The sequence below is a fragment of the Electrophorus electricus genome, chromosome 12 (genome assembly GCF_041902795.1).
Source record: "Electrophorus electricus isolate QZ-2024a chromosome 12, ASM4190279v1, whole genome shotgun sequence".
Classification (NCBI taxonomy): domain Eukaryota; kingdom Metazoa; phylum Chordata; class Actinopteri; order Gymnotiformes; family Gymnotidae; genus Electrophorus; species Electrophorus electricus.
In genome coordinates this window covers 13,905,241-13,926,326 of record NC_137508.1, presented here as the reverse complement: position 1 = coordinate 13,926,326, position 21,086 = coordinate 13,905,241, and the positions used below count along the sequence as shown (strand labels likewise).

The following is a 21,086-nucleotide window of genomic DNA, read 5'->3' as shown; positions in this document are numbered from 1 at the left end:
TCAAGACAGTGGTATATCAAACAGTCAGGTGTGTTTAAAGTTTTTTTTTTTTAAATAAATAAATGCCAGGTTTGGATTGTCCTTCACATACACTGTAAGTCTGCTTCCTGGACACAGTTGACTTTTTCAGCGGAGAGCTTTTATTGACCCGGTGTTACAGAATGATGCTGAGTTTAGTTTTACAGCCCAGATTGGTATGTGTATAAATCCAGTGCTAGTGCTACTGACAACACTACAAGCAATATTCGCTTTTAACATTCAACAAATAATCAGCACATTTATTGATTTATACATTTATTTAAGCAAACTTTATCAATGTCATTCCAGTCAATATGCAATGTATAATATACACTTTACAACTTGTGATAGTATATGGGTACATATTTGGTCTGCCAACGCAAAATGGGTGTGTTCAGCGGTACCGAGAGTCAAGTACTTCACAGTCTTGAACAACTGAGAAGGAGGGAGTGCTGGCTCATGCACTGACTCAGATATAGTGCTATCTCTCCAGGCGATGTTGTAAAGTGATGTCAGGATAGATCTTGAAGATAAGATGAGACCGTCATCTGTGTGTACAGCAATGAGTGACAGAATGACAAAAATCATTTGGCAGCTTCATTAAGGATTACTCAGATGTAGTGTTTGCCGATTAATTTGGGCTGTGTGATTACGTGATTAGCCTGTAGATGGCATTGGTATGTTTTGGTGAGCAGTTGTAGCCTAAGGTCAAAGGTAGAGTGCTAGATGGTCTGTGTGCACACGCGTGCGCATCAGGGGCTTTGCAGTATGAAGATGGGTCCACCAGTCAGTGTGCGCTTGTTTCCCTGGTGCTGCTTGGTCCAAAGACCCCTTCTCATACGTCTCTGACAGCTCTGTGTACAGCGAGACTCTCCCTGCCCACAGACCAGCACCCGACAGTGTAGGTACACCTCCTATGAACAAAAATTCATGACTCATACTCAGAATAGGTGATACAGAATCAAATGACACGCGTGCGCACACAACAGATCACAACAAAAAGACTGCATCACCACATGACTACCCTGCACCCTCCAGACAGCTGGCCCGCCCAGCAAGAAGCTCTTACTCTGTTGTCATTGCCGATGAACTTGAAGACAGGGACCTGGTAGTGTTTAGAGAGCTGGTCTTTAGCTGACAGCTGACGCACCGTTTCATCCGAAATACAGCTGAAAGGGGAAGGTCAGGCAAATCTATTGATCAGTGTTCATATTTTTCTTCTAAATATCTTCTCTCTTCTTGTTTATTACAAAACGCAACCTTGAAATAGACCTATCGTCTAAAGCCTATATTGTTCCGCTAGCACTTACCCGTCTTTGATAAGGTAATATTTTAGCGCTTGGTCGGCTCTGGGGCCAGGAGTGGCGAAGCAGGTCTCTACAAGTACAGCAAGGCCCTCCACCCGTTCCCTCGGCTCCACACCGAAATACAGCGAGTCGCGTAACCGCAGCTGAGGCGAGTCGTTATATGGCTCCGAAAACTCAGCGCTCTTAAACAGTTCCAGAGTGAAGGGGAAGACACCCTCACTGTGGCCGGTCAGCTCCAGGGCAGCACTGCGCAGGCTGGGCAGGTAGCCATCCGAGACCTCGTAGTGTCTCGGAAACTCGCACGTTACAGGCAGCAGTAGCTTACTAGTACGCACGATCACATCTCCGCTGCTGCCTGGGCTTGACTTCGGCAGGCCTGTCACCAAATTCGTCGCTACGATTTTGTCCTCGATTACCTGGAGAACACGAGAGAAAGTGAAAAAAATAAATGAACGAACAAGGGCGAGAAAGAGAGCATGGGATAAAAGGTGGTTGGTTTAAATGCCATACGCTAATGCTAACATGCTAAATAGGGATTTCATTTGCAGGCTCAGAATCAGGGCGCCACCTTAAAAAGTTGTGCCAGAGGCGTTAAAAGCTCCTAACTAGGTCTAGTACATGGAGCATGTACCATGACAAACGAGAATGATCGGTGTGTGGAGCGTTTTTCCTCGCCGGGCTTCACCTTGACCACAGTGCCGCAGGTCCTCAGGCTGAAGTGCAGGTTAATGTGAGTGCCGTTAGAGACGCCTCGACAGGAGGAGTTGGACAGAAATAGCTCCAGACCACCTCCAAGGTCTTTGGGAACAGAAACCTCCATGGAGCCGGGGTCACACTGCACAGGGACTGCATTGGACACATACAGACAGCTACTTAATCTCAGGAACAAAAATGAAATCTGTGCCCCCTTTGTATTTTTTGGTTAATCTGCGATGTGTAATGAAAAAAAAAAACGGATCCGACGACCAACAAAATATGTCCACATTTCAAGTGCTTGTAAGCATAGGGTAGGCTAATTTACGATGGGGCCACATGTGCCCAGCACTTTCTGAAACGGCTAGTTTTGCCCCTTTTTAATTGTACTCTGAAAATAATAGTTTCCTCTACAGGCTGTCTTTGCTTTATTTATTCAGTTCGAGTAATATGCTTATTTTAGGCAATAAAACCAAACGTATCCTACTGAAAATAAGAAAACGCTCGTGCTTATATTTTGTCTCACGATATCACGAACCCGGCACATCTTACATTTCGTGAAACTAAACAAATATTTTTTAATCTAAATAGAAAAATTGTACTACAGATATAGTCTGCTTAAACCGACGGATATTTAATCCATAGTGCTGATACCGCTTGTATCGTTCAACACTCATAGGCTTGGCAAACGCGGCCATATATAATCGTCCGTGAACCTCTTCGAAGAGGTTATGGTTAGATCCTCTCAGTCCCGTCGTTTTATTCCTTCTCAATGTGTCCCCGAGGACTTCCTTTCTCGGGGGACATCTTGAGGGCGAACTGAATCCAAGGCAACAACCCAGTCCCAGCACTTTCCGCGAAGTTATGACCATGACTGTAAGCACATCTAGCTCCCATCAGATGTATGGACTCAAGTCCGACTCAGGAAAGACGTGCACCTCGACTTTGACTTTAGACTTAACATCAAAATGAGACAAATCCCATTTTCAGCATAATTTTTTTTTCAAGTGTTAAAATAATATGGCATCATACAGCTGAGACTTTGACATTGCTTGGACGGTACTCGCTGTAACTATACCAAACTGAGCTCCTGCAGCTATTGATGCCAACTTGGCAGTTTTGTTGCTAATTTAGCAACTTTTTCCATAAAGCATCTCGCAACAAATTTAGCCACTTTAAAAAATTATTTTTGAAAAGTGATTCAAACGCTAAAATACATGCAAACGACTCCCTTTCACACACTCACTCAGGGGACACGGTCTGTCTGTCTGTTCCCAGTAGGGACGGCCCAAATCCACACCAGTAAACAAGCCGCTCTCATGTTACTTGATGTAACCTTTACATTTACAGTGCAGTGCAGCGCTTGTTCCACCTACAGATGGCCGCTGTCCCATTCAGTCCCATCTATTGCCTCTAACCTGCAAGAACAGCCCGTTTTTAAATCAGTGTATCGGTGATGTGACGTGAACAAATTCATTTACATATATCTGCCTACAGCAGTTTTGCCCTGCCCACTTACACTGCAGTTCCCAACGCTGAGTGCGTTTGAATGAGGCGAAACGCATGGCAGCCAAATAGAGCGCATCCGTTTTAAAGACGCAGTAGCAAAAACAGCCTGTTTAATTCTAAGAGCTAAAGAGAGGTTGGAAAATGGTAAGGTAAAAATGAGTTATGACTGTTTTGGAGCATAAAGCCACAGAAATAATGGACATCAACAAAAAACTTAAAATGTAAGATATGGATCTTTTAACTCCGATTCTGTATTCATACAGAGTTGTGTGAAAAAGTACAGGACATGCATTTTCCATGAAAATGATGATTTTCTCTTTCACACACTCAGTCATAACATACCAACAGAGCAATGATAATCCTGGCACAGCAACGATAATCCTCTCCTCCACCTCGACACAACACTGAATTTAGCTTGTAGCCTGACTTGACATGTATGAAATGCACCACACCATGTTGACTGGCTGCCCTCCAGCAAAACTCACTTCTTATTTGAGAAATGAGAAGAGCTTAACTCCTCGGTTCATTTGCAACATGATCGCCCGTATAATGCTCCACACATAGCTGCCGCCTGTCTCCACAGAAAGGAACAAGAGGCAGTGTGAAAATCATCTCACTTCACTGCAATGTAACAGTGCATTTACATTGCTCTGTGTCTCATTCACTGCTATGGAGGGAGGTGGTAGTTGTGCATGGAGGATTATGGGAGAGAGCTTGTTGCGAACCAAGCAACAAGAGTGCTGAAAAGCTGTTGAAAAGATGTACATACTACAGATCAAATATGCTTGCAAAAAAATGTCATCAAAAAGACATTGTGCTACAGCAAAACATATTAATAAATCAAAACCATACCACCCTGCAATGCAGTTTACATTGCCACAGTTGGTTAAGAAAGTGAATAATTGCAGAAGCTACTATAGCGATGCCCATTGCAGAGCATTCTGCCCTGCTAACATGTGACCATTTAATTGTGGCTTGTATAGCTGCATAATTCAGATTCTGTGGCAGCAAAAAACTTCCAAATGCACTGCACCAGGTGGCCAGAAATGATGACAGGAGCATCGGCTCCTTAGTTTCTCAAAAGGGTAACATCGGATGTGGGGGTTGAGAAGCTCTGTCTCCTTTTGGATGAGTCTACCGATGTCCATGTGTCAGTATCTTGAAATACCTGCGCTAGGTGATTCAGTATTTCAGTGCTAAAAAAGGACAGTTGTGTCCACATTTCTTGGGCTGGTTGAACTGGAAGGGGGCCGTACCAGAGCAACAGCAAAGGCAGTAGTTGAGTTTCTTGAGAAGTGCATTCTTTAAAAAGAGAATTCTCAAAGTATTTGCACTGATAATGCATCCGTGATGAATGGGGTACACAACAGGTTTCATAAGATTTTAAAGGAAGAACATGCATTGCCCACTTGACTCATCCGTTGTGTGTGCCATTCTTTACAATTGGCTGTCAGTGCAGCATCCAAAGAAACCAGGAGTTGAGGAGTTGAGTAATTAATTAATCAACTAGGAGTTGAGTAATTAATCAGGGAAACCTACAACTGGTCTTCGATTTCCCCAAAATGGCAAGATGCATACAAAGCAGTGTATGTCACTATAAATTGTGACCTGGATCCTCTGCATATCGTAAGTCCCACATATTGGCTATCGACTGAGCATGCAGCAACTCGTATAATGAGGTCAGTGGGAAAAACTTAAAGTCCACTTTGAGTTGACCAAGGTTGCATTGCTACATGGTAAATGTGCTCCACAGCATGGACAAGACCAATGTCTACCTGGCATCCTCGAATTATTTCTTGATGTACAAGTAAATCAATTCTACCCGATGTACAAATTGCAGTAAACTTATTTGAAGGAGAGAAATCAGATCTTGTCAAGCTTTTGGACAATCTGGTAAACATCTTAACATCAATTTGCAGCAGAGTATTCAACCCTATGGCAAAAATTGATGTCCTGAAGCCACTGATGAACATTCAGTCCATCACCATATCATGTACCTTTCTGAGAGCACAGAGAGCAAACAGTCATTTGCTAGAGGATGACAAGGCCATTCAGAGATGTTGCTTCAACTACATTCTTACTTTAAGCGAGAAACTGCAAGCAAGTCTCACAGGCAACGTAGAAACCTCATGAATCGTTGCCTTTTCGAATGTTACGGAAATGCTAAAGTAGCTGAGGTACCAGCCCCAAACAACTGACAAAATAGTTTCCTAACAGTGAAATATCCATCTACTTAGCTGGAATTCAACTAGAAATAGAGCTGAGCTTTGGAGTGAAGTGAGTAACTACCCAGACTCTTTCAGATCAAATCTGTTTGAAGAATTTGCTAAGCTGCATTCGCCACCCTCACCCTGCCACACTCACATATGAGGTTGAATGGCTGTTCAGCCAAATGAGTGGCGGCGTGTCAAAGTTCGAAAGGGAAGGTCACTGCACACTCTCAGCTCCTGCTGCAGTATAGCCTGAAGCTGGCTGCAAAAGAGCTGGAGAGGCACACCTAGCATACACATCATAACCGTTTCAAGTTGCTAGCTGAAATTGTTCCATAAGATAGCATATATAATATTCCTTGTCATACCTTGTAGCTATAATTGTTGATCAAGTAGGTAGCATGTTAATTCATTTCCAGTACACTGTGTAAAAATATAACTGTTCAGAATGTGTAGTTTTACTAGTTAATAAGAAAATAAATAAAATGTCATTGATCATGTGTAATGTGTAATTATCTAAAATATCTGATCATAAAAAGTGTTATTTATAACACATACATTTACAAATAAAAATTAGCATTTCAAATATTTTTCTCCAAGACAACCAGTAAATTATTGTAATATCATTGTGTATTCTATGTAATGAGTTTTACGTCAGTGCCTAATGACATCATGTAATGACATAAAATAATAGAAAAACCGACCTGCCTGTAGTACCTTCACCTGAAAACTAGTTAGCAACATTGGTCTCCAGTTTATGTGCAGGGTATGTTCACATGGTGGAGTGGATTCTGCAAAAAATCCACATACACGTTTGATACATTGTACCAAGCAGGTACAGATCGGAACAGAATTTTACTGATGATATTTACATGCATAATTTTGGCAGAATCCTCCTTGCCATGTGAATGTGCCCTAAAGGTGGTGTTGGCTTGAAACATGTTGCCACAAATAAACCTTTTAAACTACAAAGTCCCTGCTGGTGCAAATAAAAAAAAGACCTGCAACATGCAAAACATACATGTAGAGTGAAGATCACTGATGGAGATGAAACATCAGACGCTGTTCAACATTTGAGATTACACAAAGAAGACTAATTTTGTTCTTACATCTGTTAGTTAATCTGGTAATAAATTTTCTAGATAACTAAAAATAGCAAGATAATAATTAAAAATAACAGTTAATATGAAGGGAGCTCTCTTCCAACCCGCTGTCTATATTGTTGTTTTGTTTTGCTGCGTTTGTCAAAAAATTGTTTTGGCATACTCTTAAGATCTTTTCATAGTTTAAAGCACATGAATACGTTTATATATACGTGTTTTAATAGTGTCAAGATTTGAGACTTACTTGTTAGTTGAAAGTTAAACCTTGCTCACACCTGTCATTAACGTGCGTCTTGGGTAATCCGATCACAAGGGACTACCAAAAGGCATAGCCATTTACACCTGGCATTTTGAATGCATCTCGAGTGCCCACTTGTGATCGAATTTCTTGCATAATTTCCACTAAACTTTGTTTTCAGAAATGTCTCGCATCTCATCTCAAATCAGGCATCTCATCTCACTGGTGCACCAGATTTGATCCATTATCTTTTCCAGTGTGCAGTTTTTATGCGTTTTCTGACTAGGGCAAGGACATAATTGATATGGTGCTTTGTTGCTGTCAAGGACACATCAGGTTGCAATACCGTTCACACTACAGATGTAATGTGACCTGATGCATCCCAGACAACCTCCAAAAGCGGTGTGAGTGATCAGACTATGATGCATCTCTGAATCGCATTGTACCTTTTCACACTTGTGCTTATTGCAGACCATTTATAATCCAGTCACCCACAACGAATGTTAATGCTGGGTGTGAACAGGGACTTGGTCCCTCCTCCGGTTCGCACATTCAGCTTCCACATTCACACGTGTGGATGTGAGATTTGAGAGCTGTGCAGTGGAGCGGCGCTGACCCTGACAGGTGCGCCTATCCTCGCCCAGTGTCAAGCCTCTGGGGCAATGGCAGTAATACGATTCCTGCTCCTCCGAACAGCCGTGACTGCAGCCTCCGTTCACACTGTGGCAGCCGGCGATCTCTGCATGAAGTGTAAACATCACAGTGTTAACATGGTTAAAGCCGCTGTAAGCCATATTATAAGAATGCTTTGGCTAATCTCACTTTACACTAGGATAGTTGTCGCAAAAATAGCTGCTCTGAGAAAATAAAATGTCTCCGAGTTCTGTAATGAGCAGTTGTAAAGATGGTGCAGGTGTATTACACTACTCTACAAGGCAGTCTCCCCGCCCTGCCAATTATTTTGTACATACACCCAAACAAGTCGAGGCTAATTGTTAAGCATGCACTAAAGGCAGGGTGCACACTTTTGGTGACTAAAACAGGCAAGTTAGCAAGAACTGCAATATCTGCTGTGTCTAAAATTGTGTACTTAGATACTACACTATTTTTTAGTACAACTGAGGGATTAATATGCTCACAGTGCAAAAATGCCACAATATGTTATACTTAAAAGAAGACACACGTTTAAAACGAAGTAGTGAATATGAAAGGCCCCGGTAGTTCCCTGACTACACACAGCTAATTAGGCCGATTTCTTAAGGGAGATTCTAAACCACTGAAAAGGTTCAGTTCAAAGGGAATTTAAGCCCGCACAGGGAGGAGTAAATAACATTTATCACTATGCATGAATTTGACATGAAGGTTTTTCCATCAATCATTGCATGATCGAGTAGGCTGGCTGATCATCCCATAGAAGGAAATAAACGGGAAAACGTCAGAGTTCATTCATGTGTGTGAGTGCTATTAATATTTCACAGATTCTAGCTGAAAACAATCACTGATGTGGAAGTAACCTGTTCAGAAAAGTTGCCAAATCAACCAGAAAATGAATTTAGTATGATAGTTAGTCATCCCTGGGTAAATATTAGCTATAAGCATGTTTAGCGAACATCAATCAGATGATCATCTTACATGTAAAATGTAGGATCGACATTATATAGATAACTACAGTTCAGTAGTTTGCTAGCCACATTAGCAATTAAAGGAACTAACTGAAGCATTCAAAACAACATCACTTCTGCGTGATGATGTTGCAGGGCTTTCCAAATGAAGGGATTCCATCGCCTACAGTTCCTTTGACTCGCATTATGTGATTAGTGTGTAGGGAATACAAGGAATGAAATGCAGCTTCATTCATACTGTTGAAAACCCTTCATCCACCACAATGGTGCTATCTTTGGCACACAAAAAAAAACATTTGAGTAGGTTACCCAAAGAATTAGCTGTCATATAAGCCCCTCATATTCCTTAAGTGTAATTGAGTAGTATGGAATTTAACCATATTACATAGCAGGAACGTAGGCCTACTTCAGCGATTAGTGCGGAGTATATGCCCTGATAAAGTGAGCACACACGAATCGCTTATATCAGCTTTAACCGCCCAGCCCCTACGGCTCACCGTTGCAGGTTCGGCCGTCCGTCGCCAGCGCTCGGCCAGGGCCGCAATCGCACTGCCGCGAGCCCTTGGTGTTCACACACACGTCCGCGCAGCCGCCGTTGTTTGTCTCGCACTCGTTCACGTCTTGCGCACGCGGGAGCAAACAAGTGGGACAGGGATCAGCGAAGAGGAACGGAGGAAGCGAGGGAAGGAGAACTGGAAGGGCATGACAGTGCCCAGTGCCCAGGGGGAAAAAAGGATGCATGTATGCGAGGGTGTGGGATTGACGGTAAGAGGTGGCGCATTGCTTAATAATGGGAGAAGGACAGATTAAGGACAGATTAGAGAAAAGGCGTGATGAAGATGGTTTGCTGGGGAGATAGAGGTAGAGAAAGACTGGTATTAAGGGGGGAGATAGAGGTAGAGAAAGACTGGTATTAAGGGGGGGAGATAGAGGTAGAGAAAGACTGGTATTAAGGGGGGAGATAGAGGTAGAGAAAGACTGGCATTAAGGGGGGAGATAGAGGTAGAGAAAGACTGGCATTAAGGGGGGAGATAGAGGTAGAGAAAGACTGGTATTAAGGGGGGGAGATAGAGGTAGAGAAAGACTGACATTAAGGGGGAGGAGATAGAGGTAGAGAAAGACTGGTATTAAGGGGGGGAGATAGAGGTAGAGAAAGACTGGTATTAAGGGGGAGGAGATAGAGGTAGAGAAAGACTGGCATTAAGGGGGGAGATAGAGGTAGAGAAAGACTGGTATTAAGGGGGGGAGATAGAGGTAGAGAAAGACTGGTATTAAGGGGGAGGAGATAGAGGTAGAGAAAGACTGGCATTAAGGGGGGAGATAGAGGTAGAGAAAGACTGGTATTAAGGGGGGGAGATAGAGGTAGAGAAAGACGTATTAAGGGGGAGGAGAGAGGTAGAGAAAGACTGGTATTAAGGGGGGGAGATAGAGGTAGAGAAAGACGTATTAAGGGGGAGGAGAGAGGTAGAGAAAGACTGGTATTAAGGGGGGGAGATAGAGGTAGAGAAAGACTGGTATTAAGGGGGAGGAGAGAGGTAGAGAAAGACTGGTATTAAGGGGGGGAGATAGAGGTAGAGAAAGACTGGTATTAAGGGGGGAGATAGAGGTAGAGAAAGACTGGTATTAAGGGGGGAGATAGAGGTAGAGAAAGACTGGTATTAAGGGGGGGAGATAGAGGTAGAGAAAGACTGGTATTAAGGGGGGGAGATAGAGGTAGAGAAAGACTGGTATTAAGGGGGGGAGATAGAGGTAGAGAAAGACTGGTATTAAGGGGGAGGAGAGAGGTAGAGAAAGACTGGTATTAAGGGGGGGAGATAGAGGTAGAGAAAGACTGGTATTAAGGGAGGAGATAGAGGTAGAGAAAGACTGGTATTAAGGGGGGAGATAGAGGTAGAGAAAGACTGGTATTAAGGGGGGGAGATAGAGGTAGAGAAAGACTGGTATTAAGGGGGAGGAGAGAGCATTCAAAGTGATAAGTTTGAGACTAATTATATGATAACAGAGCGCTTGACATTCCTAATTAGATATCCGAGAAAATCCGAGTGTAATACCTACCCAGAATTTGATTGCTCTCATCTGCCCTTGTCTGTGTTAATGTTTGTTGGCCAAAGTTTAAAATTTACACACACATATATATATATATATATATATATATATATATATATATATATATATATATATATATATATATATATATATATATACATTTAACAACATGATATATATATATCAAATTCTTATTTGTTGATGGATAGTTCAGTGAACTTCACATTTAACATAGAACTAATACTTAGAAAATCCCTACATTATATCATATGGATTATACTGCTAGTGCCATTTTTGCAAAGGCATGAGTAACCAGTAAGGTGGTGATAATCCATGAACCTTAAAGGTTCTGGTATATTTGTTTCTTAGTATAGAACATTCCCCCAAGAATCTTCTCAAATTGGCTCTCTCACCTTGACTTCCTAATCTCTCTCCCCCTCTCTCTCCCAAAACATTTCAGCTCACCCAGGCATGTCTGGCTGTCTGGCCCCAGCACCGTCCCATCAGGGCAGTGGCACTCTGGTTCCACTGGACATCCTGGACCGCTGCATTCCACCTCATCACAGATGTCATAGAAATCTACACACATCCACATCCATACACAGCATAAAACACTGCATATACATTTTCAATGCCACTTTAGAGTGGTACCCAGAATCCTGGCAGGCAGACTTAGGCCTGGCAGGCAGATGGGAAGGAGGAAAGACTTACGGCCACAGTAGACATGGAAGCACACGGAAGGTCGGGGCAGGCGGTACACATAGTAACCCTTGGTGCAGGCTTTCACATCCACCGTGCCCTGCCAGTGGCAGCAGTCATTGTTGAAGCTGGCGCACGTGGTCAGCGTGACCACCCCATCAGCGGGCTGTGGGTGGCTGCCGTTGAGCCAGATGGGTGCGTGGGTGCCACAGTGGTTCTCCTCGATGCAGAAGGTGGGCATGGCGTCGCCGGACATGCCTGTGAAGCGGTACCACTCACCCGCCACGTGGCGGTCGCACAGGGGCACTCCCGCAGAGTTGTTGACATGGTAGTCGGTGTTGCGCCACGGCTCATTGAGGCTGATGTAGGCCGAGCAGGGGTCTGGAGCTGGGAGTGGTGGGGGGCGGTGGGGGGAGGAAGAACATATGCGCTGATCTCAGAGCAGAATTACTTTTGGTGTATTTCACCCAGAAATGTTAGAATGCCTAGCACAGCAGGGACGAGTAGGTTTGATCTTGGTATGAAGGCACAACAAAAGATGTGCATTGAAAAGTTCAGGCATTAGGGGAGTTTGATAAATGACCTCTAATTGTTTATACAGAATAATTATTCTGCCCTTCCAGTTAGTCAATTATTAGAAGTATTAGCATTTGTAGGTGAAGCTCCTAAGCCAAATTTGCATGTAAATTAATTTTTTGTAAAGTCATATGTTATGAACCCATAGTGTCCCTCAAGCATTGAAGAGATGGTAATAGACATCTAATTTGGAATGCGCCTTCAGATAGAGAGGCCATGGCTCGCCTGTGAAACAAATACAGCTTTTAAATCAGATTTGTCGGTGTGAAATTTTTTCTCCTCGTTCACTTGATTTCAGATAAAGTGGATTTCAGAAAGTAAACAGAAAGCAATGGCTGATGGACTGCTCTCCAGGCTAACGAGGAAGAAAGAACCTGGCACGTGTAGCCCTGCATCACAAACAGATATGCAGAACAGAGCAGCAGCCGGCTGGCCTGAGGGCCAATCGGAGTGATTAGAGGCCTGATCCATGGATGAATGGTTTTGGGGGTTTTTTTGGTTGTTTTTTTTTTTTTTTAGAAGTACTGATGCAGAACACTAATTGCGCATGCACGCACACGCACACGCACTCTCTCTCTCTCTCTCTCTCTCTCCACTTTGGGTGGAATTTGGCCTTACCCTTACCATGTTAAACAGGATCCATTCACAACCAACATTTGGGACCAATTAAGGAAACTGCGCAGGACATGTTTTTCAGCTAAACTTCCAAAACAGGGCTTTGAATGGGACTATGGGGCACCTTGTAGCAAAGAGATCAAAACTGCTTGCTGCAAACAAGCAACCTGCACAAGCTCCCGATAATCCTCTCATGAATGCGGTGAGTACGCTCCCCACACTAATCCAGTACAAACGTAGTGCTCTTTACCTTTGCTTCTCCTGCATACCCTTTCAAACACTCCTGGTGGTTGACCTTATTCAGATGAAAGGGGCAGACTGCAGATAGATCTATCTCTTTAGGAAGTTTGGCGAATGCAGGATGTATCGTAGTTCATGAATCACCGAGGACACAGGTCAAGGCAACACGCTGTAAACACAAGATTTCTCAAACGCTGCCAAAACAAGTAATTTCATCTGCCTCCTCTCAGAAGGCTGTAGGAGCTCATCTACACAGACAAAACCTTGGACTTTCCCTTAAGCCAACCAAAACCAAACTAAACAAAACATCACAATTTCTTTTAATGCCAAAATGTCCTCTGACTACCCAGACCTGGTCTGATTGAATCTAGCATATGAAGTTCCAGGGCTGGCAGGGCTGTAAATGGATAAATACACAGACACAGCAATGAAACTGATTGGCATAATTTTTAATACCATCAAACACACCAATGAATAGTACTGAAGTCTTTTTGATAATGAAATTCCTTTGTAGCTCAGGTAATAGCAAGAGCTATAGCATCAGCACAATTAACAAATTAATGCATAGTCAACCACTTCAATGTAGTTGGTCTGAATAGTCTACTTTTTACATATATATATATATATATATATATATACAGATAAGCCACACTCAATAAGATAGTCCCTTTCATATTCCACTTTTCATTCAATCAGCTTTAATAAGATAGTCTAAGGCTAGTTTAAGAACACCATCACAGGAAACTTCAACACCCACAACGGCTGTGTTTTGAGGTTACCTCTAGTACATCATGCATGTGGGAAAACCCTAAAACTGGAAAAGCAATGCATGTTATATATTATGCACTTACCCAACACCTGAATGGTAGACACAGTCTGGAGGGCTGCCAGCACCAGAACCATATCAGCCAAGATAGAGAGTGTCATGGAGTCTCTGGATTACAAGAAATTTGCAGTAGGTCTAATCTGCTGCAGGCTTTTGTGAGGTTCGTGGGGAAGGAGAGGGTCTTTTAATACTGGAGCCAGTTATGTCGGGTCCGTGAGGGTTGGGTCTGAATTAGCAGCTTGGGTTGTGGGCTTTCTATGTGTGTTCTAGCACAGTGGAAAGGACAGCTGTCTCACCTTGACCCTCATGTCCTGTCCCCTCGCCTGTCTATGACACACACCCCTCCGGTCCAGGGACACAATCATCCTCTCATTGTTCCTGGAGTTTATCCTACTATGCCTGCAGTTTCTCACAGCACCAGATCTTCTGCTCCCTATTGAGCTCCCACATGTCCCAAGCATATTTCCTGGAAGAATCCCAGACCTTCCTTGACGTGCTACTGTGGCCAACTCATCTCTCAAATCCGACTGGTTTTATCACTTTATTTTGATGAGTCATACCATATTATTAATTTTTTTAGTATTGGGAAGGGAACAGGCAAGCTGGAAAATGGTGGTAATTGGTAACATCTCTGGGGCCCAGTGTGCAAGGAGCATTATGGTGACTGGTATGACCTGCACTGAATGGTGCTCTGGTCATCATCCACTCACAGCAGGTTCAGTGAACGCTGCATTGTCATATGACATGCTGTTTGCAGCAAGAGCTCTTTTTTTGCTTTTAAATGGATTGCTACTATAATCAGTGCATCCATTAAGAGATGAGAGCTGGAAAGAGTCAAGCTTCTTAGGGACATTGTTCAATAGGCCATCCTGTTTGAAACTTTGGACCAGTCATTGGATGTTAAAAAAAGAAGCAGCACACTAGGAGTGATGACAGAAAGGCAGCAGAGTTTGTTACCTTGTTTGAGCTATGAGGAGTGTGGAATCCCCAACTGAATATAGTCTATTTGTATAGAAGCTCTCAGAAACTACCATATACTGTTAGAAACCTGATGCTTGCACTCAATCAAAGCCCATTTTTATCAGGTAGGAAGTAACGTACAGGATGGATAATGGCTGAGGATGCAGATTTGAGAAGGTCAAGGCCTAACTGTGTAGTCTTGAAATAAAGATGAACCTGTTACTAAACAGGTTGACAGTGCATCAGAAACAAGCTTTGCTAATCATGTGGTGGGGCTAGGCTGTTTCTTACTCACACGGTCTCTCTGACTCAAATGACCTTTTGTACAGTGTTAGAACACAGAATTCAAGCCCCATTATACACACAGAATTGTTAATACTACTAAATACTGTGATTATTACAACAGAAACCATTCACAACTCAGGCTTGTTTCACAGGGTATCAGAAGAAAAAAAGAAAAGAAGTAAGACTCAGTTCCAAAACTGGCTAAGCATTTATTGATAACTGAATTACATTTCTCTTTTATACACATTTCATAAATGATACAGGAGTTTACATTTTTATTTTTTATAATCTTTCAACATCACAGCATCTGAGGCCAATGTGTGAGGGAAAAAAAAAAATCTTGAAATGAAGAAAAAGATCTGAATGGGAACATGACATCCTGCTTCACTTACACTTGATGGATCTTAATTCTCATGTTGAGTGTGCGTAAAAAAAAAAATGTAAAAAAGTATGCACATTTCTTAAACCAACTTCACGTGAAGGGGAGGCTTTGTGAAGAGACGGAGAGGTATCTGCGAGAGAAGAGGAGAGCGGGGGTGGGGGGTGGACAGTGTGGATGGACATTCACACAGGGGCCGTCTTTGAGGACCAATAGGTAGGAAAAGCTGTATAAAGCCCCAGACAACCAAGAGCCTGCAATCTCTGGAATTATTATTATTTTGGATCATTTAATATAATTTCCCCTTGTAAACATACATTCATGCAACACCCGCTTTAGAATAAGTTCCATATATTAGATATACTCTTGTAAAAAACAAACAGACAAAAAAAAAACAACCCAAAAAACAAAACCTCAAGCCAACAAATGATTACCCTGAAAAGATACAAAGTAAAAATGATCAACGGTGATACTGAAGTGAGTGACGATGCCTTTGGTAGCCTCACAATCGTCAGGCTGTTGCGGGTGATGAGACGGGAGTGTTTTCTGACTGTGCGTGCGTCTGCAGTTGAGGATTTATGACATGACATAATGACATGAGGTGAGGCGCGGGGGCGAGGGTGCATGGGCCATGAGATGAGATCGATTCGTGCTAATTGACTAGGCCCAGAATGGAATCACTCCCTAGTGAATCCTTTGATTTTCACTTGGACTAAATGGTGACACACAAACACTTTCTCTGCCTGCCTCTATTTAAAAAACGCAACCCAAAAAAGAAAGAAATCCAAACCACACATCAATCCTCTTTTACTGTGACCAAATCCATCATCCACACTTTAGATAATGACAGGTAATGACAATCTCCACAGAAGTTCAGGCCTTGGTGAGTCTGCATCTGCAGTGGCTTCAAATCCAGAGCTTACATCATAGCCCAGCCCCACGCGGAGGAGTGCAGTCTCAACCTCGACTAGCGTCTCCCGTGGCTGGCCTGACCACAGAGACGACTCAAACCGCAGGCAGCAAACTGCAGCCTCATCAAGGCAGCTGGGTAGGAGAATTCGCCCTTTAGGAGGTCAGTAAGATAACGACTCTGGATGTTAATGCACCACTCTAATCTGCAGCATTTAAAATCCAGAGGCCAGCATGGAGTAATAAGCTTTGGGATGCCACTTCGGGTGACAGGCAGATAGGGTATGTCTTGTATCAGTGAGTGTGTTTGAACAAGTGTTGGGCGAGCTGATGGGGCGGTGCTGAACACAAAACCTCATACATCACAATCCTCTAAAGGCGCTATAATGCATACAAACTGGTGGAACACACAAGAGAGGTACATCTTATGCAAGCGTGTAATACAGCGATCCACCAAATGCATTGCAAAGCGAAAGGCCGAGTTCATGAACTAAAATGGAACATGATTCGAGCACCTCGTCGTGAAGAGACACGATCAGAATGGTTCTTAGCACCCGAGACAGAAATGCAGCTGAGCAGTGGATGCGTTCGGGCTTAGTCCTGAACTCCCATCTTTCCGTCCGGTGCTTTAGAACTAGTGTGGCACTACAGACAAGAGGATGCGACAGCCACGTGTTACAGCATGTTGTGGATGGGTGGGAGAAACCCACTATGATGTACTATATTACATGGTTCTCTCCATGGACCACTAGATTCTTGGCGTACTGAGGAGGATACGTGTGGCCAAAAAAACCCCCAAACAAACATGCGAGATTCGTCACGCACTCGGGGCCCGGATTTCATCGCCTGTGTTTCCTTTTCTCTTCCTTTTCTTAAGAAAAAGTGGTTGTGTGTCACATGTCTGTTTTGCTGAGGTGCTGAAGCCGAGAAAGAAGAACAGCAGAGCCGTGTCCAGCCAGCTGCACCGGGTGCTGGGAGGCACTGTGGGTAACGTAGTTTTGCGTAGCTTGGAAAGCGCAGTGCAGGAAACGAAGAGAGACAACCCTCTAAATTGTACTGGGCAATCCTCTACTGAATTTTCGGTTGCAAAGCAGACGAGCGCATGTTAGTGGATGTTCGTTGCGTACTTCATGCCACCAGTTTCAGCCGGCATCAAGCAAACGTCATGTGCGTGTTGGAATTATGTAGTCACATTAATAGCTACATGTATGAGAAAGAGACCTGACTTGATACAGTGATGAACAGCTTCAACACTGAAGACACTGGCCTTATGTTAAAGTGATGACTGAAATGATGGTAAAGGGAGTAACTCCTCCACCGAGAAACAAAAAGTTGATTCTAGTTATTCTTTTTTTCCACCCACCATAACAAATATAATATGGCTTTTAAAATAAAAAGTGCCAAAATTATTTCTCTTTTACCCTTTTTTTTTCAATAATTAATAAATTTTTTTGTTGTTGTTGTTTTGGAATAATAGGACACACAGTGATGTTTAGCCAGTAGATTTCTGGTCTGCAGGCTGGAACAGGTCTGCACAGGAAATGATGCTCGTCATGTGACCCCTGCTCCTCTCACACACATAGCAGCAGTGTGGTCTCACCCCTGGTCCAGCTCTTGTATCGTCACAGCAGACAGTTGTCCGTGATGTTAAAGGCGGGCTTGGAGGGGGGACGTGTACGGGAGGCGTGGCAGCAGTCGGGAGGTCCCAGCCACTAAGGGACTGAGGAGGAAGGAGGGATGGAGAGAAGGGGGCCCGAGCCCAATACTCCCTGTACGTAGGGGGCGGACTAAGCGCCGCTGCAGCTAAATGTCCACGTTAACACGTCCAGTGCTGGGGAAAAAAAAGCACAGGGTCTTTCTTCCCTGCACCAGACAGGTTTACAACTTCCCTGTAAAAAGAAAAGTTTGCCCAAGAGCTGAACAGTGTTCTTAGGTTTTAGAGGTGCTTAACCACAGAGCCTGTGTGTATGTGTGTGTGTGTTTGTCTTTTTTTTGTTGTTTATTTGTGTTTTTTTTAATGTCCCATGCAGAGAGTGGGGTCACTGTCCCTTGGAGGCTGTCCAAAGCCAGATGTCATTTCCTGTTAGGCAGCAGGAGCTTCCTGTGGACTGCAGCAGTTCTGTCTGGGCCCTTGTGGGCTTATCAGAGCTCAAAGGTCTGCAGGCACAACTAGAGCCAGAGGCGTATCAGGATCTTTCTTCTCTTTTGATTGCGTTCCCTCCCCATCTCCTTTGACACGGGGTGACTACTCAGTTTTCAAAACCAAAACAAAACACCTAAAAACAATAATAATTAAAAGGCTCCAACATTTCATCTGGAGATGGTTCTGTCAGAGACAGAGAGTGAGGGAGAGGGAGGGAGAGAGAGACAGAGAGAGAGAGAGAGAGGGGTGGCAAAAGTATTATGGACAGAGAGAAGGAAGGAGAAATAGAGAGAGAGTGAGACAAGGAGGAAGGGGAGGAGGGAGTCTTTCACTCTTCCCATCAGTCTTTGCTGCTGTTGATTTGCTGGACAGGGAGGTGCAGTTGGAGAGGATCTCTCAGACGTTTCAGGTCCAACTCCGCCTGAAAGGAAGAGAAAGCCAGAGGCGAAAGGGGAGAGATGAGAGGGATTGGGAAGGAGAAACAGTGTCTCGGGAAGAGGGGGTGTTATTTTTAAATAAAGAGGTAAGGGCATTTGTGCATGTGCATGTGTGTGTGTGTGTGTGTGTGTGTGCATACCTCAGCAATAGCGTCCTTCAGTTGGTTATACTTTTCGATGTCAAAGCGTGTCCTCTTCACCCCCTTGTGGAAAAACAGCAAGTACTGTCTGTCTCTGGCATCGGGGTAGATGTACTCCTGCGCGTGGAACCCAACGGAAGAAACAAAGAGTTACAGGTCAGACAGAACACAAGCCGGGATACCTCGGTGGTGGCCTCTTTACTCTTACGGGGAACCTGAGACAACAAAGTTTAAGTCAGTCTAGGGAAACCCAATGCACTCGTATACAGGACACAGTGAGCAAGGGCGTTACTAAAGGAGGACCTGGTTGCTTAAAGCAGCAAGCAGGTCACATGAAAGCAGTCCCCGAAACAGTTTATGCTCCACAGAGCGGGTCCCCCACATGGAGGCAGCCATCCAAGCCACTAGGTGGCAGTATAAAGGCTGTTCATAATGCGAAGAAGAATCAGTTGAAGAAATGACTTATTGCTCCTTTAAAGGAGAAGTCTGACCACACAGGCTGAACATGGACAGTGACAAGGGCAAGAAGCTCTGATTAGCATAATTCTCTTATGCTATGAACGTTTGGTAACGGCCATTTTGGGCATTTCGGCGACGTACCTGGCGCGTGAGCACAAAGTAGGCATACATGGCCATGGCTGTGCCGTAGGTGATGAAGTAGGTGACAGGCTCCATGATATCCCACGAGTACTCCCACCAGGTGAGGCGCGCCAGCACGCCGAACTGAGTGGCCATGTAGGCCATGCCCCCCCACAGCACCCATGTGGTCCTGCGCTCCGCCTTTCTGCTTAGCTCCTCCTTCACCTGGGGCGGGACGGTGGACCAGGGGAGGGACTTAGTGCTCTGAGCCGGTCAGCTGGGCACAGCGTTACAAGTGTGACCAGCGCGTGCGCGTTCTAAACAGACACTGGCTGGTTGCTTGTTCCACACCCAGGCTTATGTTTTAATGATGAGACGCTGGCTTGCTTTAAGTGGAACAGAAGATTATAAAAAGCACAAAAAACATGAAAGTTTTTACCGTGGTTAAAGGAAAATTCTTTGCTAATGTCATTTGCCAGTAATTGGGAATTACAAATGACAATTTAATAAAGCAAGTCTTAGTTTTAAATTTGTTGTTCATATGAGGCATTAGTGATTTACATCGTGGCTCAGTGGCATGAAATGCATCATTATCATTTGCCCAGTCACAGTTGCCAACCTGTTCACAAATTTCACAGATTGCAAATTGCTTATGGGCCTCATAAAAACAGCGCAAAGCCTGGCAAATGGAACCTTTTCCAGTGGGCGGAGCTGGGAGTTGAGGTCCTCCAGTCGACTAATGAGCTCTCTCTCTTTGGTGAGTTGGTGCTCCTCTATGTGCAGGGTGGTGTAGAGCTGCTGCACCAGGAACTTGACGTCGTTCAGCCGCTCAGCTTCCTCGTGTGGCATCAGCTCTAACACGCACATGCACACACGTACGTACATACGCGCGCGCGCGCACACACACACACACACAGGCACAGAGTTATTAACTACAAAAAAAAAAAAAAAAAAAAAAAAAAAGATCCGTCACTTCCCACTAGTCCACCCGAGTTTTAATGCAACACTAAACTCTCACCTCTTCTGGGCGGACGCACCAGATGGGTAGTGTCATTTATGACCAGCTTAAAGTCATCCAGCAGTAGAATGTCGATCCCCGTGGAGGAGGCTATCCTCTCTCCATCTACGTACAGAAACAAAAGGGTGGTCTAGGCACGGGGGGGGGGGGCAACTGTAGCTCCTGCCACATCCGTGGAAGCTCTTCTCAGCACTTCTAACACATCGCTGCTAGTGCCGCATAAGGGTGCTCATCATGAAATGAAACATTTTCCGATTTGGCTATGAGCACGGCTCCCATAATCTGCTCTCCAAAGTTCGCAGAGGCTCAAGGGCCTCTTACTGTTGCGTAACCATGACTGCAGAATTGTCCAGGACGCCACATTTGCCATGCGATGAAATCCACCCTAACGGCCTCGAAGGCATGTGAGCAGCAGTAGAGCAGTTTATCACACCACGCGTGCATACTCATTTGGTAGAGCTCACTGGGAGGTAAAAATGTTGGTGGTACAGAAATCACCTTGTGTAGGCCCATTTGTGTGTGTGTGTTTGTAGG

The 21,086-nt window shown here is 44.1% G+C and overlaps 2 protein-coding genes across 6 annotated transcripts in view; both read right to left on the bottom strand.

Moving 5' to 3' along the window:
* Nucleotides 1–122: 122 nt before the first annotated feature.
* On the bottom strand, nt 123–13,909 carry oit3 (oncoprotein induced transcript 3). Of its 3 annotated transcripts, none has more exons than XM_027023467.3 (9): nt 13,728–13,906; nt 11,458–11,832; nt 11,212–11,325; nt 9,198–9,320; nt 7,695–7,817; nt 1,957–2,171; nt 1,329–1,741; nt 1,088–1,187; nt 125–932 (listed from the first exon to the last, which is right to left on the bottom strand). In XM_027023467.3, the coding sequence occupies exons 1-9, from the start codon at nt 13,801–13,803 to the stop codon at nt 771–773; spliced, it is 1,701 nt and encodes a 566-aa protein (XP_026879268.2). In that variant the 5' UTR covers nt 13,804–13,906; the 3' UTR covers nt 125–770. The 3 variants fall into 3 exon arrangements, with proteins under 3 accessions (XP_081581159.1, XP_026879268.2, XP_026879276.2); XM_027023475.3 differs by having other exon boundaries at nt 126–932; nt 2,011–2,171; XM_081725033.1 differs by lacking the exon at nt 1,088–1,187 and having other exon boundaries at nt 123–932; nt 1,651–1,741; nt 13,728–13,909.
* A 1,227-nt stretch (nt 13,910–15,136) lies between these two features.
* mcu (mitochondrial calcium uniporter) overlaps nt 15,137–21,086 on the bottom strand; it is a 50,592-nt gene continuing 44,642 nt past the window's right edge. For all 3 annotated transcript variants that reach the window (XM_081724494.1, XM_027022975.3, XM_081724495.1), the window contains 5 exons: nt 20,553–20,657; nt 20,228–20,388; nt 19,556–19,759; nt 18,956–19,072; nt 15,137–18,799 (listed from right to left, as the gene is read on the bottom strand). In XM_081724494.1, the coding sequence (XP_081580620.1) occupies nt 18,719–18,799; nt 18,956–19,072; nt 19,556–19,759; nt 20,228–20,388; nt 20,553–20,657 (668 nt within the window). In that variant the 3' untranslated portion in view covers nt 15,137–18,718. The remainder of the gene's footprint in view (nt 18,800–18,955; nt 19,073–19,555; nt 19,760–20,227; nt 20,389–20,552; nt 20,658–21,086) is intronic.